This window comes from Nicotiana tabacum, chromosome 23 (assembly GCF_000715075.1).
Source record: "Nicotiana tabacum cultivar K326 chromosome 23, ASM71507v2, whole genome shotgun sequence".
Classification (NCBI taxonomy): Eukaryota; Viridiplantae; Streptophyta; class Magnoliopsida; order Solanales; family Solanaceae; genus Nicotiana; species Nicotiana tabacum.
In genome coordinates, this window is record NC_134102.1 from 126,896,704 (window position 1) to 126,922,403 (window position 25,700).

A 25,700-nucleotide genomic window follows, 5' to 3' on the forward strand; every position below is an offset into this window, starting at 1 on the left:
AACACGATTTTTTCTGGCTAAACATATACTATATTCTATACAAAACTTAATTCAATCTTACTTTTTTACTTTTTTGATCTCATCATTGTTGTGCCCGGAAACCTTATTCCCGGAACTGTCATCTTTGTTGTTTCATCTGCATTTCAAGGCTAAGTATTATACATTTCTTCTATTATTGTATTATTTCAGGATCAAATTAGTTCACTTGTCTAGAAACCACGTATAAATTCAACTGTACTATTTTACGGGTAAACAACTATGAAATATCTCGTAAATAGAAATTATTTCATGTATAATTACACGTGATGTATAACATGTATAAATTATACCCTAAATAATCCGACTATCTTGATGGTATAACAGCTCTACATGTAGTATAATATGTATTCTTTTAGTATAAATCATGTACAATTTATCATATCATTGTACATCACGTGTAATTATACATGAAATAATTTTTTTTTAATATTGTGGAATGATTGAGAAAAATATACATGCCTAATTGCTTGCATATTGTGATAGATTGAGTGATTGGAGAAAATAAGATGAGAGAAGGAGATAATACGAAGAGAGAAGATTTGATTTCTTTTGACGATGAGAGAGAGTGTGAAATTCCAAAGATTCCATGATTTGTGCACTTTTTCATGGTCATTAATTATTTGCTTATCTTTAAGATATGCTCTAAATGTAAAAAAAAAATTCTGTTTATGTAAAAAAATAAAAATTGCTACTATTTTCTTAAATATTTTTTAAACAGTGCTCAGCCATATATTTCTCTTTTGGTTATTCCGAAGGTTTTGTAAAGAAAAGGTATAAGTCCCATAAAATTATTTTGTCGAGTATATGTTGTTTGAGAAGTTTATCTTTTAAAAACTTGAATATTATTTTGGCAATACGTCAATTTGAATTAAATGCATTTTCTTATTTTGAATTGAATACGACGATAAGCTAAAATGAGAAAATTAAAAAATAGCTGACAGAGAATCTGGTACTTAAAAGTGAGGTCACCCTAAAGTCGGAAATGTTACGTCAAAGTGTACGGACGTTGACATTTTGGCCCATTGCCAATGAATCATGTGGTTCGACCTTTCGCTTTATACGAAATAATGTTACTATGTTAGTGTTGTTAATTACGTTAAATATTTTGAACTATCTTAAATGGAGTAAATAGTAATGTCATATAAAATTTAAAAATATATTATTAATTAGAAGATACATCTTACTTGATTTTAATAGAACATAAAAATGTTTGACGAAAACTCGAGTACTTTCTTTAATTTACCATATAATTAAAAGGACTGAGACGAAGAATAAAATAAAATAACATCTTCAACTTATTCATCTAATTCTTAAACCATAAAAGATCTCCTTACCTTAAGTGGTGCAATTTATAAGATATGAAGTCATATTACACCATCTCCCCAACCACTATCTTTTTAGTTGTTTAACTACTTGTATTTTTAATAGAAGGTGATATATTTTTTTTCATTACCACACTAGGTTAATGTAATTCTAGGTACGTTGAAATAGAAATGCAGAATCAGAATTTATATTGTTTTAAAGAAAATTAAGTGGTTTCAAAAGGGAAAACATAAACTCTAATACCATAAAAAGATATCCATTAAAGTAGAATTTTATTGAATACCGAGGCGGATCTAGTGAATAAGCTATGGACTTGTTCGAATCTGGTAACTTTCATATGAACCCTATAATTATATGTACATATGTAAAATAAATATAAATAATATATTTCAAACTCGATAAATTAAATGAGATATGATAAAATTTGAACCCATAAAGTTCAAATACGTATCTAATTGAAGGAGGCTATGTTATACGGAGCGTCTCTCAAAAATTAGTTTATATGTACGATAGAAATAAATGTAGGAATGGCCATTTTTTGCTTGACTAGTGATAGGTGTGGAACCTTTGGTTTTGATTGTATGGTCCCAGATTAATGTCAAATTAAACATGTGATCTGTATTACATCTTGAGGCTCTAAATGTTCACCCAATCAACATCATCTCTTAGGATGCCCAAAACCCTGGAACTGTCTCTTAACCTAACATGGACTCCTTCTTTCCAATTCCTTTTGTAATAATGCTTTGATCCTCGAAATTGTTTATTCTCCTTTTCGATAGTGGAGCCAGGAATTTCACTAAAATAGTCAAAATATAAAGAGTCAAATTCACCAAAAAACTCAAATTGATTCGACATATATTTTCACATATAAAAATTTATTTCTATCTTATTTACACAGTATAATTTTTTTGTTTAAGGGAAGATAGCTCCGCCACCGCTCCTAACCCCACCATCAACCCCCTAAAAATACAACACAAAAATGTTCTTTCATTTTTTCTAAAATTGGATTAGCTAGTCATCAAAGATGAGGTAAAATAGTTGAGGTTTTATAATTCTAAGTATTTTCTCTCTTTTGGTAATTCTAAATTAACTATGTAAAATCCATTCGAGGGATAGTGAATGATGTATCTGGCATGCAATGTTAATTCATGATTTGTTGATTAACTTATTTTTTTGTGCTTAGCACTCTTTCTTATCCACGAAGCAAAGCTAAGGAGTATATATTTTTCAGTTAAAAGTTGTTTGACCCAAACAAAAGTTTCATTAACTATATAGCAATATAGACCGTACCCAACGTACCCAACGTATATATTAAACCCTACTCTCGTGAACCAAATAACTAGTCAATGTTTTTTTTGGGGGTAGGTGGGTATTTTAGTGGACAAATATTTTTCTTCTTTTTTGGCCAATACGAATACTTATATTAAGAGAGTTATTACAAGCTGGACTATTCTCGTTGTTACATTGTTTGCTTCCCTATACACATGCTTAACTTCTTTTAGCATTTCAGCTTTATCTGAAATAAGATTAGTAAATATATAATCTATTTTTAATCAAATGAAACGGCTATAATATTTGAGGACCTCGGTGATACTTTCCAAACACAACTGTTTTTTTTTTCAAAATTAATTCTTCTATAAATAAATTCAAATAAACACATTACTTTTCAAAAGTCAAATTCTAACGCCACCAAAAATATTACTCCTAGCTAGCATCCTCGTATAGTTGTATTATCTAACCTAAGGTATGGACCATTTTTAGTAGTAGGTACGCCATATGATACACGTGGGATAGTAGAATTGACTTAATTTTAGGGATTCCAAAGATTTCAGAATATATATCTACTCATTTGGAGTAGAATGGTAAGAACTTTTTATCACAAAGTTTTTATGCAACTCGAATATTACAAGTGCCGCAAATTCAATTTTGAATATCTTTTTTTAGAAAATAGAGTAAGAGCATAAAAAAGTTTGTAAACTGAATATTTTTCTTATAAATGGGTCCATCCGACGTAAATTCAGATAAATATATGGTAATTGATTTCAAATACCGAATGCAGGTGAAAAAAAAATGTTTTCTTCCTTATATTTTGGTAATAAAGTTTGAAAGTTGTTAACATGAAATGAAAGATGCAACAAAAAGTAGAACAAAAAAAGAAAAAGGGCTTTTTAAAATTGTGGCAGCGTAAACAAGACGAAAGGAAATGGTTGGTCCCAATGTCACAAGGCACAAAAAATACTGTACCATGTGAAACTACAGTATAAGTTAAATAAAAAGTGTACTATTATCCGTATCTTTCTTTTCCTTAAGAATCTATCTCACTGTAATCCTTTTTTTGCCTCTTATATTTAACTGTTATTAGGATAAAAAAAGGACCCTTGGCCAATTTGCTTATTTTGTACTAGGAAATAAATTTTGGACCATAGTGGATAGAAAAGACATGTGATTCTCAAATTTCTCCTCCTTTTACAGGTAAATAATCTAACTTTTTACGAGTATCTATCTGAAAATTCAGTGTAAAGTTCTAGTAGTAATTAGTAAAGACTGCTAAATGGTTCAATCAAAATTCTGAGAAATCTTGGACGAGGTCGGTTTCACTTGTAAATAGAAAATCCATCTACAAAACTTAGACCAAATTAAATCCATTCTCAAAAAATCAAGAACACACAAAGGAAACACCTTTTTTCTCTCAATAAGAAAAAGTTGCGAAGCTGTAATTTTTTTTCATTTGTCCAAGCCTTAGTTCATTTCAATAAAGTATGGATTCACTATGCCTTAGTCGATAGAATTATCTTATATACCTGTTACGGGTGGGAGATAACAAGTATTTGATACCCGTAAAATTAGATGCACACAAACTGATATGAACACACGATTATTAAAAAAAAAAAACAAGAATACGAGTATAGAGAAAGAGGGTATAGACCGTAAAGAAAGAGATGATGAAAAAAAGAAATAGGGAAGATGATTACAAAGGCATTGGAAGAGGAAAAGAATCTCGTAGAAAAGGGAAGAAATATTTGTCGTCCTACAACAATGATTATACCTCTTTTTTTCTCACTTTATTTTATTTTTAGCTTTGGCCTTTAGGTAAAAGAACATGAGTGGAGTGAAGCATAACAATTGGTTTGAACCGTTCAATTCAAAGTAGAACAGTGAGGGGTTACACTTACGACATAGTTAGGTGAGCAATCAGTCTGTTTTAGTATTTGGACAAAGCATAACTACACCTTGCCGACAGGAATTTCTGTCTCTCCACTAAATTGGTAATTACAATTAAATGGCCCCATATCCCCCAAATAAAGCTACCATATACGCCTTAATAGCTAAACCCACTCACTCACCCACCACAATGCCCCTCAAGGCACACAACCCCCTTCTATTTTTACGGAATAATTTGTACGAATCTTGACTAATTTTACGGTTACTTATACTCCTGATTAGATGGAAAAATTCCAACCACCAGCATCGATGGTCCTTTTTTTATTTTTGTAATTATAATATTTGGACCAGCTTGCGCACACTTCGATTTATTTTATGAAATACCTCAGTCCCTTCTATTATTCTACTTCTACTCACTACCACCCACCCCATAAAACTGTAACACCAAATTTTTCGTTTTTCAAAATTTTAAACTCTTATATAAATAGTCCAAGTTCAAAGGTGGTTTTTTGAATTTTAAAATTGAACATATTTTGTGACAATACATGGAAACTTACTATAAAATATATAGATATTTAAAATTTTCAACCAATATAAATTTTCAATAAGAAAAATACTTCAGTGAGCATACATTTGTTGTGTATATCCGTCTATTCAGCAGTTAGGATCTAGCTATAGATACAATTCTCATTTCTGTCAGGTTGGGGTTGAGACTTGGACATTCCGTACCATGTTTCTCAAACTAGCCCCAAGTTCTTAGGGGTTGTTTGGTCATCGGATAAGGTGGGATATCCATGTTTGGTCCAAATGAGTGCTTTACCAAAGTCTTCAAATACAGTCACATTGCATTCATCTCTGTCACGGACCTGCCTAATTCCGACTCTAAAAACTAGCTCGTGAGATGAAGAATTGTAAAACAATTATAAGATGTCCTAGCCTCCATCATCTGTTTCACGCGGGAGGGCGTCACACCCTAACCCACCCAAATTCGCAACGGCCTTGCTGTCTCGTCACACCCTAACCCACCCAAATTCGCAACGCCCTTGCTATTGTGAGACTGGCTCTGATATCACTCTGTCACTGTTGCACTAATAATATATGTATGCTATGGAAGATTTTTACCTTAGTGAGGAAATTCACTTTCAACAGTATCTCTAGCTAACATCTAGCTAAAGTAGCCAGGTTAAGACTTTGAGATCAAAAGTTTACATGTACATTTCTACCCGTAGCAAATAATTTTTTTCCAAGTTAAATGATTCTTTACAGTCCCATTATACAGTGGTCATAGTGGGTTGCTCTAGTGGTGAGCATCCTCCACTTCCAACCAAGAGGTTGTGAGTTAGAGTCACCCCAAGAGCAAGGTGGGGAGTTTTTGGAGGGATGGAAATAGCATCTCTACTCCCTCGGGGTAGGGGTAAGGTCTGCGTACACACTACCCTCCCCATACCCCACTAGTGAAATTATACTGTGTTGTGTTGTTGTTGTATATAGTGGTCATTGAAAATTTTTCTCTTCATCATTAAACATTATGATACATCCTCAAAATTTTGCTTTAATTGGTATAAACAGCACGTACAGAATTTGGCACAGTTGCCTGTGGTGGTTAGAAGTACTTAGCATAAGGAAAAAAGAGGTATCGTACAAAAATCAATCAATACCTAGAAACCCCACAAAAAATTGATAGGGAAAAAGGAGAAAAAGGAAATAAGCCTTTCCCTCGAAGGGTATCTCTCTTATGATGCTATCATACTATAGTTTAAGATAAGAAAGAAATAAGATAAGCTCTTTAAAAATAATAGTATGAAACTTGTGTTAACAACAATAGCAAGTGTGGTCATAGAATCTCTTTTTGGTAAGCTTAATCCTAACACAACCTATTTTTAAAAGACACTAAGTGACAGGAAAGTAAACAGCCACCACTTTTTCAAAGGAAAGGAAATTGTTCTAACATTGTCCCTAAGAGCTTTCCAAGAACTGCTTGATGCCATTAGAAAATTAGATGGAAACAAAGCAAAAGTCAAAAATCAAACATACTATCAAGTCACCAAAGAGAATATATATTTCTTACGAAGAGAGTCTCTCTTTCCTTCCAAGATAGGGTAAGGCTGCGTACATCCTACCCTCTCCAGATTCCACTTGTGGAATGGGTTGTTGCACCAAAGAGTATACTATATTTCTTCAATGTTCGTGAATATGGTAAAGTGAACTCAACGAAAATGTGGGAGGCGTCAAGCTAAATCAAACTCTAAGAATCAAAATGATATAAAGGTTATCTAGAATATATGCAAATTATGATGAATGTATCATTGAAAGATTAAAACCACAGTGAAATTCGGATAAAACTTTAACTATTACCGGGTAATGATGGTTTTTTCGTTTATGAAAGTCATCTGCAACCAGGAAAAATTAGTCAATCTTCGTTGCCATATCACTATCAAGCATCTCTTGTGTTGCTTCATGCCGACAATATTCTTCTACTTTGGGTCCTCTCACAACTTTTTCACAATGATGGGAAGCATCATCCAATGACCCTGCATGAAATATCACAAGTTTTGAAATGTTTTAAGTGAGAAGTTACACCAAAGGTGATTTAACTTAAGAGCCTTTTTTTCTCTCTCCAAAACAAACCAATTTTTAGAAAAGACTTCCACTTCTTTCGCGGTAGGGGTCCATTGTATTCCACTCAAAACAAGAGTCAGTTGTTGGAAGTGCTCTTCCAGCTATAAAGATCGATCAAAGGGTCCTTGAGAGGGAAGGGGTTGTTGCCAAAGCTAGCAAAAAACTTGTTGCATAGGGCTCCATCAGTCTTAACAACCTCAGTCCTTTTAATCAAAAGTGCGCAGGTGAAAATTCTTGAATAATGTCCTTTCTCTCATCATTTTCATATTATCCTCTTCACATGATTTAACAGTTTTGCCAACCAAACATCTTATGGTGGTCTATCCGGTGTGACTATGACCTTGTCATATACCTCTGTATCAAGAAACATTAAGTAGCATTGCACACAAGTCATACTTCAGTTGTTAAATACTAATGGTTTCCTGCTGAAATAATACTGTCACAAAAGTTAGCTAAAAGACCGGTGCCAATTTTGCTCCTAACCAAAAGAAAGACTAGCATCTAATGCCAAGAACACGACAAAAAAAAGAGGAACAAAAGTAAAGTAGAGAAAACTCATGAGATTGAAAACAAATAAATAGATTGCTGGACAATCAAATATATAATATCAAATTCGGACCAAATTATATTTTATCACAGTTTGGTAACTCACCAACTTGGGGTCAATGCTCATACCAGACCGTGCCAGAATGATATCGAAAGCATGGATTGACGCCAGATCCAAAGATGGTGCGTAGTGCAGAGGTACAGCTTAGGTACAGAGCCTACAGCAAAACCTCATCTGCGATCATCATTCAAGTTCCTCGTACAAAAAGGATAGGCTGTGTCTGAGGTCAAAGTTCTTCATTTGCCTCTTGATGGCACGTCCACACATTGTTGCATTTAGTTACCGCGGTCACATCTACTACCTGAGTCTGAAGAACAAGAACTGAACATGGGATTTTCAGCAAAACCAAAACGGAGTGGAATTTTGGAGTGAATATGTTAACTGTTTTGAAATACCATTCAACAGATCATTGTAGGAAATCATTTAAGTGTAAATTAACTTTTGGCTCAGCATTAGACCAATTATCTGTCCAGCATAATGAGGCTACTTTTGACTTCCGAATCTATCATTAAAATATGACTTGCAAATTTCTGTCAAAATAAGTGCTTTGAGGTACCTTAATCTGGATATAACTAAACAATGACTGTGAACAGAATGTAGCTTTAAGCCAAAAACTGAACGAACTTTCATCAAATTAATAGGATCTATTCAAGAGTAAATTTCTGATCTTACAAGAAAAGGGAAACAAAAACCTTTCCCTCTACATCAAAATTTATGAGTTCCAAAACTACCTAAGAACAAAAGCAGTACAAACATTTCTGTCCTGCAACTTCTCTCAATCAGCTTTTTCTTAGCAAGCAAGAAGCTGTTCTGCACATCACTGATTTTAAGAGTGAACAACTCTGCTCATGCTAGAAAGCACGACAGTGTGGAAAGAATTTCATTACTTCAGAAAAAAATTCCTACTAATGTAGTCATAAATAAATAAGAAAAAAGGAACACTACACAGAGGATGTATCAACAAAAACCTCATTTAGAACATCATCCTCACTGTTTGCCAAGGAAAAAAGCTCAGCATCTTTATCTTCATCATTAGAACAATCCCTCCTCTGAAGCTTTGAATGAGCAGCAACAAATATCAACTTTTGCGCCTTGTCCATACCCACTCTTGAATGGGAATGAGCATTCGCCCATCTCAAGAAAGACCAGTTGCACTTATAACCACATGAACTTGCACGAAGGAAGATTAGCCTAACTGCCACCTTGCCAAGTGACTTAAATTCAGTTAGGTAAGTTTCCCACACAAGTCTGCTACTTTGTGGATTTGCAATTTTCATCTTTCCAGAGCTGGCATCCCTTTGTTTCAATTGTACAGCTTGAGCATACACAGGATCAAGTCCTTCAGTTCTCCATTTCATAAGCTCCATTAACGCAATGTGAGCCTCTTCCCTAGAGACAAGCCGGGTTATGAGCTTGTCCACGTCTTTCTCTTGCTCTGGTGTCAGACATTTAAATGGAGGCAAGTACTTGCCACTATTGTCCCTAATCAGATAGAGAGGGTCAAGTATAAAGGCAGCAGCCCAAGCAGGATGATAGTTCTTGTTGAATCTCCTTTCAATCACCTTCTCTACTGGTCCCTCGACAATGTGAAACTTCGAACACCAATCCTTCACTTTCACCCTAAGCTCCTCCCAAAGAGGAAGGCACTGCCCTATACGCGGCTTCTCTGTCTGGATATCCTGTGCCATTGTCTTAATCAGTTTTACCAGTGAATGAACTGCTTCAAGTTCATTCCAAAAATGTGGACTCCTCATCATCTCTTCGATATCTCTAGCAATTTGCTCCTCCATAGACAATATCTTATAGGATTCATCCAACAATACTAATTGAAGTGCACGTGCTGAGCTCAGTATATCCTCCACTAATGTGTACACAGGTTCAAAATCTGATCTTTCATAACTTCGCAATGGTACTCTCAGTAAACTAGCATGTCCATACTCCTGCAATTGATACTTGTGAAAACTATTCCGAACTTGAGACTTGTTATTAACAAAATTCGCAAGCTTTAGACAATTCCCAGTTACATTCTTTAACAAAGGAAGCTCCTTACCGAAATCCTTAACCAAACTATTAAACGCTTGATACTGACAAGAAAGGTTAACCATCCAATGATGCTGATTCTCTAAGTTCCTCAAAGCCTTGGCCTTAAACTTATCTGCCACTATACCTACACATTGGTGCAAACTGTTGCCGCAAATTTCAGAAATGGTCTCCATAAAAATCTCCTCTGCATACTTAGAATGCACGTATCCACTAGTGAACACGGCCCTTCTAAACACGCCGGTCCCATTGGGAAGATTCACAGACAAATTAACCAAATTCTCATCACCATAATTCTTCGACTTCCAACCATCGGATGCAATCTGAAAGAACATAGCATCACGAATCTTCACCTCGGATTCAGCCTTTGCTTCCTCATACTTAGCATCCAATCTTGAACCCACAAAATCTCTCCTTGAGAGTGGCGGCAAACCAACTTGGTTTAAGAAAGATTTAAACTTTGGATGCTCAAGACTCGAAAACGAGACCGACCCACAACATTCATAGACCCAATCAGCAAGATAATCAAGTGCAGAATCAATTTGGGATTTGCTTAATGTTGGGCCAGGTGATGCTTTAGGACTCTTTAGCTTTTTCACACTATCTTCTAACATAGCTAAAGCACCTAAATCTTCTTTACCACCTGACAACATCAAATGCTGATGTGCATACACACCACCACCACTACCAACTGTACAACCACCACTGCCTGCCGTACAACCACCACTGCCACCAGTAGCAGTAACAATTGTAGTAGCCATTGAAACAACAGGGGAATAGGCTAAGTCAACCGCAAATCTAGAGGGATCAACAATTGCTAAAGGTGGAACTTGGTACGACGTCGTAGTCACACTCCCCCCACCCCCACTTGAACTACCCCCACGTACCACACCTCCACCACCACCAGAAGAGCTCCGTTTACGGTGATTTTGCTGAGTTGTTGACGGAGTTAAAGTGACGTTAGGAGTAGTTGGTGGCACAGAAGAAATGGGCTTTGCAACAGAGTTGCTGAAATTAGGACAAGTCCCTCTTTTGAGATGTTCAGAGGCAGTTCTTGAAGGGTTTGAAGCAGAAAAAACGGCGTCGCATAAAGAACAACGGAGTTTAACAGCTTTAGGAAGTCCAGTATCAGAATTATGGACCAAAATAGGCTCAAGGTGAGCCCAATACCAAGCCCCTTTCCCTTTTACAGCTTTTGTCCGTACCATCACAAGCCCTTCGTACCTCTTGTGCACTGCCTTAGCATTAAGCTCGTCGACCGAGCCTCCGCCGCCGCCGACGGTGGAGTCCACGGTGGCTAAAGTAGTGGTTGTATTTGGTGTAGCAGCCATTTCGTTAAAATACCAGAAAAGCCCCTATAATTACTGACGTATGATGTATTAAAATGCAAAGGACGTGGCTTTATGTAAATTTGATGTTTTTAAGGGGCATTTTTTTGGGCAGGCATTATTTTTAGCCGGGAAATGTAGCCGGCAAAGGAGGGAAAGTGGGTGACGGCCGGTGGTCCATTATATAGAGAAAAAGTGTTTTGGACTGTAGTGGTCCTCTTAAGACTCCTTGAAGTTTTTGACACGTTTTTTAAAAAAAATTTGGCTGTGTTGGGAGGAAATTTCGAGCAGTTTCTATAGAGAGATACAAAAAAAGTTCCGGGCCGGAATTTCGCCGGAAACGGTGCCGGAGAAAAAGAAGAAGAAGAAGAGAGAGAGAGAGAGAGAGAGAGAGAGAGAGAGAGAGAGAGAGAGAGAGTGGTGTTGTTGAGAATTGAGAGTAAGCTTTGGTCTTAACACATAGGCGCCTGTTTACTGTTTGTTTGACGAATGGAACCTTCCTATGTTCTAACACTTGCCCTCAATATCAGGGCGCTAAATAGTTTGGTTTGGTAACTTTTCGTTAATATACATATTTTATACCAAGTGAAACAAAATAGTTCTCCTAATACCCTTTTAGTCCTGATTTATTTGATATATTATGCCTATATATATGGACAGTTAATCTGACTAATTCTTTAACTAAATCAAAAAAAGTTATGAAACTTTAAATAATCAACTCTAATCTGGTTAATTTTACCTATAAATCATTAACTAGACTGTTTGATTTCAAGAAACAGGTCAATGGAAATAATTTTTTTTTCTCATTTGTCTTAAAGAATTTGACGACGGTGAAAAACTAGACTTTGTCTTAAAACAGAATTAAAACTGGATGTTGAATATTTTCACGTATAATTTGTTTATTGACATGCATGCTGGCATTTTCCTAATGTGTTATCACACTTTATTACTCTTTCCATAGACGGATCCCGTGAGAGTTACGGATTCAATTGAATTCAAAATTTTCTATGCGGAGTAGAAATTTATGTGTAAAAATTCATTAAAATTACAAAAATAATAGATTTGAACTCATAACTTTAAATATATAATGGATTCAATGTTAGAAATCTTAAAAATAGAACTCATATAATTTAAATCTTGGATCCGCCTCTGACTCTTTCAGTTATGTTATTATCATGAAATTCTTTCGCATATTTAGCATAAAGGTTGTGTGACTCATTGTTTACTTATTCTTTATATATATTATACAATAGACATGAATTAAATGTGACAACGTATATTTAGCTTATAACTTGAAAAAATGTTGCATTTCTCAGTAAATTTATCAAGTCTGAAATTACTACCAATATTTGATGACCATCAAAGACAATTTGATTGCCTTTTTTCCATCACAAAATCACAATTGGACTACCAATTGACTTAGTAGTTTGCGTTCATAAGCGCTAATGTTTTCTGAATAAACCTCACGAAGGTCGAATTTACATCCATCTTAATTTTTGTAAAATATATAGACGTGTCAAACCAATTTTTGACACACCAACTCAAAAAATAATTACTAAATAATTTTAAATTCCAATTGAAGCTTCAAATGGATCTTTAATGATAGTTCTCCACAAAATAAAGATAGAAGTTAATTAGTCAAACGAGTTTTTGACGTAAGAAAACAAAAATGGAGAAGAAGTTGATGAAGTCATGGGAGTTGCGCTTGAAAAATATGAGAGAAGATAAAAAGAAAGAGAAGAACTTTAAAATTCTTAGTCTTGTGAGTTTTCTTTAAAGTTGTATGTAATATGCTAAAATTTTATTGTTGTTTACCCGTAAAACGGTACATCTTTATGAACGTTATCTCTTTCGGTGACAAACGGAATGATTGTGTTTGGTTTTCGGTCATCCTCGTCTAGGATTTCACGTGTCTTTCCTTTAGATGACTATGTATCATATCATATTTCACTCTATACAATTGTTATCTTTTGAATTTAAAGTATAGTGCATTATTCTAAGTATGAGTTTTATTTCGTATATTTCTTAAAATTTTCCAACTTTTATTTGTAAAAGAGAATGAGAATACAACTCACAATAGTGTTTATTAGGGTGGTAATATATGATTAACCTAGAATACTATAGAATGTAGTATTCCATAAAAGTAAAAATTAACTATAAATATACTGGATACTAAAAATGAGGAGTCACGAATCTCTTTTATGATTTCTTTATAAAGGAAAAACCCAGTAACTAAATGCATAATTGAGGAGTTATTATGACATCTTACAAGCAAATTCAATTAAATGAAAATGAACTGTAGATTTGGTGAATGCCCCTCCTTTTTCTAGTTTTTTCTTGTCTAAAATATCTCAACTTCAACTTCAACTTCCTCAATATTTTAAAATTATTATTTAGTTGTCTTTGTCAGGAGTCTTTTTTGGTGGGAAAAAGGGCATGCGGGCCAGGAGGAGTCCTTTGTTTGTTCGTTTGTTTGTTAATGAGAATAAAAAATAAAAAAATAATATTGTATAGCCGTTTGTTTTTAGTATTGTATATTATTTTGTGTATATATATATATGTTATATATGAAAAATATATAAATATTATATACTTTTACGGTTATCGAATATAAATAGTTTCGACGGCGGGCTAAAATTGATCTTTGCCGAAGAAAATTTGTCCTAATAATTTAAAATTATTTTGAGGAAAAAGAATTTTAATACTGTGAGCTAATTTGGATGTCCTATTTGTGCCTTGTTGTTCATGTGTTGCTAGAATCAAATAAAGACATGAAAAGAGCAACCTAATTAAATTAAATAAATTTCCTCCAGTAGTTCTTCATTTTCTTGGAGCATTGCTGACCAAAATCAGACAATATAAAATGTGCCTGCAAAAAGTTCACCAAATCTATTTGCAATCAACCCCCTTTTTCTTTTTCTAATAACACACGAGGAACCATTATTGTGATGATGTAACATTTTCACTAGTATAGATTAAAATTTTAAATTTTTTAATGGGATTAACTCTGTAAACTGTAATCATGTAAGTGAAGCTCATACGGCAAACACTTGATCAAGTAAATTAAATCTAACATTTAAGAGAATGAAATGTTTGACATTTTAGCAAATGTTCACTTATCGGGGACGAAGCTAAGGGTAAAAGAGATTTATCTGAACACCTTTTTGCGAAAAAATTATAATATATATATATGATCAAATTTTTTTTATGTGTATATATATTTATTAAACGTTGATCCCTTAACTTCTTCGTGTTTACTTTTTTTAATTATTTTTGTAACTTTATTTATTTATTCCTATTTTTACAAACTGTGGCATCAAGAAGTACTAGTGCACTTACGAGTTATAGCAACAAGGGAATTTTCAAACATAACTTTAATGCCAAGTCTACATCAAATCAATTTTTGGCACCTATAGATGGAGAAACACCTATCTTCTTGAATAACATAGCCCTTCTTTATATCTTTTGAGAAGACTTTTCAATGTAGACAAAATCAATTAACCTTATGTGTTATTATTATATTATTTTTTGTCTCAAATTTTAGGTCCGAAATTACCGCTTGGTAAGATTGTATACGGGTGAAACCGGACCCATAAGCCGGCCCGGTTTCCGATAAAATAAATCGAGTAAGGAACGCGACGACAAGGAATCGGGATCAAGGTAAGGGACTCGTCAAGTCAGGCACCGAAGCACGACGCCCGCTCGAGTATATCGAGGCCATGACCCCGGGATCAGTCCAAATCGGATATCATGGCGCAGATCTCGGCACGTATCGACGGAAATTCAGTAATTAGTTAAATGGAAGATTTTTACCTTTTATGGAATTGTACATATAGTGGGATTCCCCTACTATATAAAGAGGGTCTGACTATTCATTGAACACATTGTAACACGCATCCCAAAGCAATATACTATTATTTTCACTGTTATTCATAGCTCTTATTCTCGTTCACCAGTGTTAGCCATTGTGAATCCGGATCGAGAGTGAAAATTTTATCAAGGCTGGAATTATCATGCTCGCGTAGTTTGAATTTACTATATCTTTATTTGTTTAGTCTAACGCGATTTATCGTTTGTATTGAATTAATCCATGTATCCTTAAAATCACTTACAAATTTAATTGTTATCCTGAAATTATCATGCTCGCGTAGTTTGAATTTACTATATCTTTATTTGTTTAGTCTAACGCGATTTATCGTTTGTATTGAATTAATCCATGTATCCTTAAAACCACTTACAAATTTAATTGTTATCCATTTTTTAGGGTAAATAATTTGGCGCCCACCGTGGGCTAAGGATAATAGTGGCAATTTGATATAAATTTTCATAACGCACCCTATTTTACACTTGTTCTTTGAAGTGTCTTTAATTACAGGGCAAAATTCAAAATGTCGAACTCACAATCTGCACCTTTAAATGTGGATGATGAGTCCGGTCACCACGGCGAGAACAACAATATGGTACCCAGTAACGAGGTGTCGTATGTCGATCCCAGCGGAGTTTTGGTCGCGGACCTGATCGACACTAACTCACACGTGACCATCAATGCAAACCTGCCTACCGATCCTGAGAACAGCGTCCGCGGGGGAGTCCGATCGGTAGCCCAAAGTACTCATGACAGTGAAGGAGACAGGATCAACTTATTGGTAATCTTCAAAATGCCGCAGGCCAACAGGCAGCGATAATCCAGCTGCAGAACCAAAGTCATGCCCTCAGCAAAGTTGAGCTCGACCCGTCCCGAGAAATCACTCGCAGAAATGAACAAATCACGGAGAGGCCGAGTGAAGTTGAACTCAGGACTAACCCCGAAATCATAAAAATGCCCGAGGAACTAACAAAGCGGGTAGAATCGGGAGAGAAAAAATTGAACCCAATGACAAAAAGGTGGAAACCTACAACTCCAGGGTCGACCAAATCTCAGGAGCGCCACCGATATTGAAAGGTCTAGATTCCAAAAAGTTTGTTCAGAAACCTTTCCTTCCGAGCGCAGCTCCGAAGCCGATCCCAAAGAAGTTTCGCATGCCCGAAATTCCAAGTACAACGGAACAACTGACACAAATGAGCATGTGACCTCCTACACGTGCGCAATCAAAGGGTTTGACTTGGAGGATGATAAGGTCGAGTCCGTCCTGCTGAAAAAATTCGGGGAAAATTTGTCAAAAAGAGCTATGATATGGTATCACAACTTACCCCCTAATTCTATTAACTCGTTTGCTATGCTTGCAGATTCCTTCGTGAAAGCACATGTCGGGGCCATCAAGGTCGAGACCAGAAAGTCACACATTTTCAAAGTGAAACAGAGAGATAATGAGATGCCCAGGGAATTTGTGTCCCAGTTTCAAATGGAACGAACAGACTTGCCTCCGGTCGCTGACGATTTGGCCGTTCAGGCCTTCACCCAGGGACTCAATACTCGAGGCTCGTTGGCTTCACAACAGTTAAAGCAAAATCTAATAGAATATCGGTTGTGACTTGGGCCGACATACATAACCGGTATCAATAAATATTTAGGGTCGAAGATGATCAGCTTAGGGCCCTTTCCAGGTGCGTTTATCCCATCACTGCTATTGACAGATCCAAAAGAGACATTGATCGTGAACCACAATCAAATAGGGACCGGTATCAACCATACAACGGAGACCAAAGAGGTAATGGGTCCGAACGAAACCCCGTAAGAAGTGAAAAGAGAAGCGATCGAGGTCAAAATAACCGGGATTCATGAGCAAAAGCGGTTTCGAGAGGACCATCGGGCCTAAGGAAGCACCAAAGTTATCGGAGTACAACTTTAACGTCGATATTGCTGCCATCATATCTGCAATCGGACGCATCAAAGACACCAAGTGGCCTCGACCTCTACAGTCCGATCCAACCCAAAGGGACCCTAACCTAATTTGTAAATATCACGGCACTCATGGACACAGAACGGAAGATTGCCGACAATTGAGAGAGGAAGTAGCCCGGTTATTCAACAACGGACATCTCCGAGAGTTCCTGAGCCATCGAGCCAAAAACCATTTCAGGAATAGGGACTCTAATACGCAGATCGAGCAGGAGGAACCTCAGCACGTCATTAATATGATCATCGGTGGGGTCGACATCCCCAAGGGACCGATGTTAAAACACACCAAAAGTGTCCATCACTAGAGAAAAACGGACTCGAGATTATATGCGAGAAGGCACCTTATCTTTCAATGACTAGAACGCTGAAAGCATCGTGCATCCACACAATGATGCACTGGTAATATCTGTACTCATAAATAAATCTCGAGTTAAGCGTGTGCTAATTTATCCAGGTAGCTCGGGCAATATCATCAGATCGAGAGTCGTAGAGCAGCTGGGTCTGCAAGACCAAATTGTGCATGCAGTCCGAGTTCTAAACGGATTCAATATGGCATGTGAGACCACTAAATGGGAGATAACACTACCGGTGAACACCGCCGGAACCATTCAGAAGCAAAGTTCTACGTGATCGAAGGAGATATGAGATACAATACTCTGTTCTAGAGTCTGTGGATTCACAACATGAGGGCAGTGCCCTCTATACTGCACCGGGTGTTGAAATTCCCAATGCCACGAGGGATTAAAATAATTTACGGGAAATAACCGGCCGCAAAAGAGATGTTTGCGGTCGACGAGGTGGTCCCGATATCAGCACTTTTTACATCAAAGGATCCGAGTTCGGTCACCAAGGAAGGAACCAAATAGCAATCACTGACACCGACACCGACCAAACCGGAGAAACAGGGGACGGATGAGGACGACAACTACGGAGTTCTAGATCTTTCATAGTCCCCGACGATTCCGACGCCACCAAATCAACGGTCGAAGAACTAGAGCCAGTCATATTGATGGAGCACCTACCCTATTGTAAGGTATACCTGGGCACAGGGTTAAATCCCGAGCTCAGGAAAATACTCATTAAATTCCTTATGGCTAACATAGATTATTTTGCTTGGTCCCACCTCGACATGATAGGGATCCCGCTGGAGATAACTACCTATAAGCTGAGCCTGGATCCGAGGTTCCACCTGGTCAAACAGAAAAGGAGGCCTCAGTCCGAAGTCAAGCATGCATTAATCAAAGACGAGGTATCTAAAGTCCTTAAAATAGGATCCATCCGGGAGGTTAAATACCTGGTTTGGTTAGAAAACGTAGTGGTAGTCCCTAAAAGGGGAATAAATTAAGAATGTATGTAGACTATAAAGACTTTAATAAGGCATGCCCTAAGGACTCTTTCCCTCTGCCCAACATCGATCGCATGGTCGATGCGACGGCCGGCCATGAGATCCTCAACTTTCTCGATGCCTATTCCGGGTACAACCAAATTTGGATGGACCAGGGCGACTAGGAAAAACTGCCATTCATCACTAAGTACGGCACCTACTGCTATAACGTAATGACATTCGGACTAAACAACGATAGTGTCATTTACCAACGCCTAGTAAATCGAATGTTCGAAGAACAAGTAGGAAAATCAATGGAGGTTTACATTGACGATATGTTAGTTAAGTCCCTGTGAGCAGAGAACCATTTGAAACATTTACATAAGAACTTCAACATATTTAAGAAATACAATATGAAGCTAAACCTGGAGAAATACGCATTCAGAGTCAGGTCCGAGAAATTTTTGGGATTCATGGTGTCTAATCGGGGAATCGAGATCAATCCCGATAAAATCAAGGCCATAGAGGACATTACTGTGGTGGACAATGTCAAGGTCGTTCAAAGGCTAACCGGGCGTATAGCCACATTGGGCCGATTCATTTCAAGGTCCTCCGACAAGATCCATCGGTTCTTCTCGTTATTGAAGAAGAAGAAGAATTTCTCATAGACACCGGAGTGTCAACAAGCCTTGGAAGAACTTAAGTGGTACCTTTCGAGCCTGCCTTTGCTTCATATTCTAAAGGCAGATGAACGGTTATACCTATACTTAGTGGTATCCGAGATAGCGGTAAGTGGAGTCCTAGTCCGGGAAGAAGAAGGTATGCAATTTTCTATTTACTATGTTAGTAGGACTCTAGGTGAGGCCGAAACTAGGAAGTTAAAACCGAATTTTCAATGCCATCCCATATGTGTCGTGACTACTTACCCGTTGAGGAACATAATGCATAAGCCCGAAATCTCGAGAACATTGGCCAAATGGGTCGTGGAAATCAGCAGGTACGATATCAAATATCGACCCCGAACCACCATTAAATCTCAAATTTTGGCAGACTTTGTGACCGACTTCACACCAGCCCCAATACTTGAGGTCGAGAAGGAGTTGTTGTTGAACTCGGGGACCTCCTCCGTAATCTGGACCCTCTTTACGGACGGTGCCTCGAACGCAAAAGGGTCCGGACTTGGCATCGTGTTAAAGACATCGACAGGTAATATAGTTAGGCAATATATTAGAATTGTAAAATTAACTAACAATGAGGCCGAGTATGAGGACATGATTGCAAGTTCTCGAACTGGCTAAAAGCCTGGGGGCCGAGGTGATTGAAGCTAAGTGCGATTCCCTCTTTGTGGTGAACTAACTCAATGGAACATTCGAAGTCAAAGAGGAGTGAATGCGAAGGTACCTGGATAAACTACAGGTGACATTACATCGGTTCAAGGAATGGACTTGCAACATGTACCTCGAGATCAAAATAGTGAAGCCGCCACTCTTGCCAACTTAGGATCGTCGGTGATGACGATGAATTCAACTCGGAAACGGTCGTACAATTCATAAAATTAGTAGTGGAAGAAGGCCACGCCGAGATAAACTCGACAAACTTAACCTGGGACTGGAGAAACAAGTATATAGATTACCTAATGACCGGAAAATTGCCCTCGGATCCTAAAGAATCGAGAGCTTTGCGCACGAAGGCGGCCAGGTTCAGCTTGTCCGAAGACAACACCGTATTCAGGAGGACGTTCGATGCCCACTCGCCATATGTCTGGGACCGGGAGATATCGAGTATGTTTTGAGAGAAGTTCACGGAGGTACCTGCAGAAATCATTCGGGTGCTGAATCGTTGGTTCGTAAGATAATCAAAGTCGGATACTACTGGATCCGACATGGAAAACGATGCAAAAGAGTTCGTGTGAAAATGCGACGGATGTCAGAGACATGTATCGATGATTCATCAGCCCGGTGAGCTTCTACATTCGGTCTTGTCACCCTATATTCATGAAATTGGGGATGGACATCGTTGGCCCCCTCCCATGGGCACCCGGTAAGGCTCAATTCATATTATTTATGACTGACTATTTTTCTAAATGGGTGGAAGCCCATGCGTTTGAGAAAGTCAGGGAGAAAGAAGTTATTGACTTTATTTGGGACCACATAATATGCTGGTTTGGAATGCCGTCGAGATCGTCTGCGACAATGGGAAGCAGCTCATCGGCAGTAAGGTGAGTAAATTTTTCGAGGACCATAAGATCAAAAAGCTTCTATCAATACCCTATCACCCTAGTGGGAACGGGCAGGCGGAGTATGCGAACAAAACCATACTCCAAAATCTTAAGAAGATGTTGACCGATGCCAAAGGAAAATGGAAGGAAATTTTTCCAAAAGCCCTGTGGACATATCGAACGACCTCAAAGTCTAGTACCGGGGCCACCCCGTTCTCGTTGGTCTATGATGTTGAAGCGCTAATACCGGTCAAAGTAAGGGAACCAAGTCTCTGGTTCCGATACGCGACCGAAGAGTCAAACGATGAGGCCATGAACACGAGCCTGGAACTGCTAGACGAGAGGCGCGAGACCGCCCTCGTCTGGCTGGCCGCCCAAAAATAATGGGTCGAAAGGTATTACAACCGGAGAGCCATCCTCCGACACTTCAATATCGGGGACTTGGTGTTAAGAAAAGTGATACTAAACACCCAGAACCCGAACGAAGGCAAGCTGGGACCGAATTGAGAAGGTCCATATCGAATTGTCGAGATCACCGGTAAAGTATCATACAAACTCGAAGTAGGGAACGGTGAGCGACTACCGAACAACTAGAACATGACCCACTTAAAACGGTACTACTGCCAAGGTACGACCCCATTCATTCTTTTCTTTACCTATATTATGAATTGAACTAACATTTGCAAGCAACGGCTAAAGAATGATGCAGTTATTAGTCCTGAAAACACACGTTGCACTCTTTTTCCCTTTAACCAATTTTGTCCCAAATGGATTTTCCGACAAGGTTTTTAACGAGGCAACAATAGATCGTGCTAACTTAAAATTAAAGACTGGCTATGAACCGAAGTCGAGGGTCACATCAATAGTATCCGAGCCCTCTCTACGTTCGGCCTCGAATACTGGGGGCCATCACCCTTGATAATAATTTTAGTAAGAAAGGAAACTCTGTGCTCGAACAGTCTGGGGTTGGCAGATTATTGTAAGGGCCAAATGGTCAAATGAAACGTGCCTACATAGACCACTTAAGCCATAACACGAATCTTGTACACATTTACCATCTTGTATGTTGCGTACAGAAATAAAAGAAAGTTTATACCTTGCAGATACATATTTTGTCTCTTAAAAACTACTACATTTTATTCCTTAAGGACATCGGGCCCAAGGGCCACCTCTACCCAGATCCAAGAGATTACCCCACTCGGGGACTGTCGTCCAAGGCAAACTCGGATGGCTCGGGCTGTCAAAGCTTGGGGGTAAAAAAAACCTATTAGGCAGTGCCCGAATTTTAAAGGTTACGGTCGCCCCCATTCGGGGACTATCGTCCGGGGCAAGCCCAGATGGCTCGGGCATCGAAGCCTGGGGTAATAAGTCTATTGGTCAATGCCCGAACTTAAAAGGCTACGGCTATATTAGAAACGGCTCGGAGACGTACAAAACCCGTAACCAAAACGTAAGGCCTTCAAAATTTCCAAACCGGTCCAAAGGTTACCCTCGGCAAAATTATAATATAAAAACTTCTAAGTAAGCACTTTGGGGAAAGCTTCCGATCATACCAAGCCCCATGAGTTATAAACAAAATCACATCGAGAACAAGCCTTGTTCGAACCTCCAAACAAGACCTTATTATTACATGCTAAGGTATTTGAAATCATTGCAATCGTAAAGAAAAAGCCAAAAGAAACAAACTTGAAAATTGCCAAAGGAAAAAAAGAAAGAAAAACCTTATATATATAAAGATCTTTACAAAGGCCAAACGGCCTCAACAAAACATACAAAAATACAAAAACAAAGAAAAAATCTACAAGGTACCTAAGCCTGATCTTCGTCGGAGCTCGCCTCGTCACCTGGACTATCGGAGTCTTCTCTGCCCTCGGAGCCTTCCTCGTCCTCGGGATATGCCAACTTTTTGGCCTTGGTCTCGAGCCTCTTAACGTTTTCGATCTTGACCGTTAAGTCGAAACCCCGAGCATGAATTTCCTCGAGAGAATCCCTACGGGACTGTCATTTCACGTAATCGACAATAACTCTCAGGCGATCCTGGGCTGCCTCAACGTCAGCTTTGTATTGGGCCACCATCTCTTCAGCATCGACCCTCGTTATTCCCGCCATTGACTTGTCTACTTTAAGCTCCTTGGCAAGGGTATCCCATTCGGTAGCGGCCGAGCCTAGCTAAGATTGAAGGTCTTAGATTTTTTGGGACTGGGCCTCAGCTTTCTCCCTCGCCGCTCGAAGTTGGGCCTCTGCCGCTTCCGGGCAGTCTCCTTTTCTGAAGCCAATTGGTCCATTTTGACCTTCCACTCTTCGGCCATGTCCTTGACCTCGTCCATCTCGGCTCGAAGCTGGTCGATCTGATCAAGCTTCTGCTGAACCTGCGGGTTTTTAACATTAGTCAACATGCATAACTCGTCGTCAATAACTTCAAAGGCCTTTACCTATTCCACCAAGGCGGCATGTACTTTCTGAGCCGTGTCCAACTCAGTTTGTAGATTCTTGACTTCTCATTCACGTTGCTCGCTGAGAAGCTTATACATATCCCTCTTCTCACCAAGCTCTTTGACTTCAGCCTAAAGTTGGATAAGTTTATCCCGGTACCGGAGAAAGGTTTCATAGTAGAGCATCGAGGCAAGCAGAATATAAAAAGGAAAAGGCATTAGAGTCATCAAAAACTGAGTTCGAAGATAAAAGATATGATAACACTTTACCCGATTTAGCGCCTGTTGTGCTTCGATGAACAAGCATGGCACATCCTCCTCGTTCATTTTTGCTTGGTCTTCTTCGGCTACCAGACACCGGAGGTAGCTAGCTATCCTGACGGGGGCAAAAAGAACCTGGGCATCCTCCGGGATACTGATAACTACTAATCGCTTTCGGCTAGGATCCGTGCTCGGAGTGGGGAAGCGGTTGATCAACCTCGGGCTCGAGTTCGGCCCACCGACCTCCGAGAATGGACTTTTCCTCGGTACCTCTATGTCACCCAACTCGAAGAAGTATTCCAGGTCTGTTGAGTCTATACCATCAAGGAAGCATATGAGGGGATAGTCTATTCCACGAGCCCCTTCATTGAATCGCTCCTTCGTCGCTCGAGCCTCATCTAACATGGGCTATGTGAACGAGGGCGATCCTGAAATTTCTATAACACCGGGCGGGGTGGAGCAGAGCCGGCAACTCGAGAGATCTCAACCCTCACATCTGTATGAGCCTCGTAAACTTGAGGGGGATTGGCCCCCGTTGTTTCCCCCTCGGTTTGCCACTTGTTCCTAGGGAACGAACGACTCGTGGGCCATAAAAAGGTCGTCCTCCTCGGGCTTGTCCCTTGGCCGGAAGAGTGAATCCGAGTCAGGCACTCGGGAGCTGGAACTTTCCTTTGGCTTACGAGTCCTCGATTTCTTCTTCTCCGAGCTCGGGGAACACGGGGCCCTCTTCCTTTTCTTCTCCCCTGTTGTGGTTCCTGGCTGCCCCAAAGCAGAAGGATGAGCAGGTAGGTCCTCGCCCCCTGCCAAGAGCCTAAGCTCGATGGTCTTAGGCAAGCTTGCAAAAAAAAAAAAAGAAGCAATGAGGGCATAATATTGAAAAAGAAAGTCTAGTTCTACTTACTCGGAGAAAGGAATCTTACCGTGAGAACGGGCCTCCCAGCAGCCCTTCGAGAGTTTGCGCCACGAGTGCTCGACATTAGGCATCTGCGAACAAATGCCTCTGATCCACTCCTTTAGCCGAGGAATGGCATTTCGAACTCGAGTGAGGGCTGCACCACAGCAAACACCGATGAGAAAAAGGAAGATAAAATATGAAATTGACTTTTAAAAGGAGTTATACTTACACGATACGTTCCACTTCTCGGGGAACGGACTCCACTCGGCAGGTATCGGGTCAACGGTCCTCACTCGGACAAAGTGTCCTTGCCAACCCCGATCTCGGTCCTCGTCGATACTCTAAAATGGGTCTTTGTTGGCCCGGCGTACAAGCTTTATCAATCCCCTCCGAAAGATTCGGGGAATGTATAAGCGGAGCAGATGGTAGATGGTGAACGTGCATGAATCAATTTTGTTCACAAAGAATCGGAGAAGGATCACGATCCTCCATAGTAATAGGTGAATTTGGCCGAGGCATACATCGTACATGCTGTAGAAGTCCAGGATGATCGGGTCCACTGGGCCCAATGTAAAGGGATAAGTATAAACACTTAGATATCCCTCAACATGTGTGGTGATATCGTCATCGGGATCGAGAATCATTACATCCTTTTCCGCCCAGCCGTATTCCTTTCGAACTGCAGGAAGAATGGCCTCGGTAATAGAGCATATGTACCGTGACACCGCCTCGCATCGGCCTTTAACCGAAGAAGGCTTTTCAAACTTGAACTCGTCATTGCTTGAACACCCCTAGGGGCGAATATTTTCAAGGGGGGCTCGGCTGCCGGTTCATCAGTGGCTGTGACCGGAACAGACTTCTCGAGGATGACCACATCAGGGGCGGTCTCCTCGACCTCAGTGGCCAGCCGCGAAGAAGAAGGAGCATCTTTCTAGGAACAATTTTGGAAGTCTTTGCCATTTCTTTTATCTGGTTAAAAGGATTTTTAACTATGAAGAGAATGAGGAGATGATGGATGATAACTTTCCAATAAAAACAAGCACACTAGCTTAAGCGAGGGGTAAAAGAAAGGTTGTAACTTGAAGAACGAAGGTAAGAATATTGAGGGATGAAAGAAGACTATAATATCTTAAATGATCGAAGGTAGAAGCTTGGTCCAAAGTAAAAAATAAACGAAGGAAGGGGATTTATATAGGCTTGGCGCCGTTTCACATCCAGGCACGACCTGCCGACGACTGACACACGTTAGGGGTCATTATGGCGCGACTGGCGGGGCATTTCGGTTTCTTTATCGTTTTGTGTCGCAGCGTGCTGAAGAAGAGATCGAAGAACTCATGTCGCTCCTCGTCGTTTCCGTAAAACTTGCTCTCCGAGAAATGAGGGGACTATCTGTATATGGGTGAAACCAGACCCATAAGCCGGCCCGGTTCCCGATAAAATAAATCGAGTAAGGAACGCGACGACAAGGAACCGGGATCAAGGTAAGGGACCCGTCGAGTCAAGCACTGGGGGCATGATGCCCGCCCTCGAGTATATATAGGCCATGACCCCGAGATCGGTCCAAATCCCTAAAGACTTCAGTGAGCATTATTGGGCAATTTAACATGATTAAC

General features: G+C 39.2%; 1 protein-coding gene across 1 annotated transcript; it reads right to left on the minus strand.

Annotated features, from left to right (window-relative positions):
• Positions 1-8,374: 8,374 nt before the first annotated feature.
• LOC107809241 (uncharacterized) lies at positions 8,375-11,622 on the minus strand. Its single transcript, XM_016633840.2, has one exon. It carries the CDS (start codon positions 11,119-11,121, stop codon positions 8,692-8,694), a length of 2,430 nt encoding a protein of 809 aa, XP_016489326.1. The 5' UTR covers positions 11,122-11,622; the 3' UTR covers positions 8,375-8,691.
• Between the last annotated feature and the right edge of the window lie 14,078 nt (positions 11,623-25,700).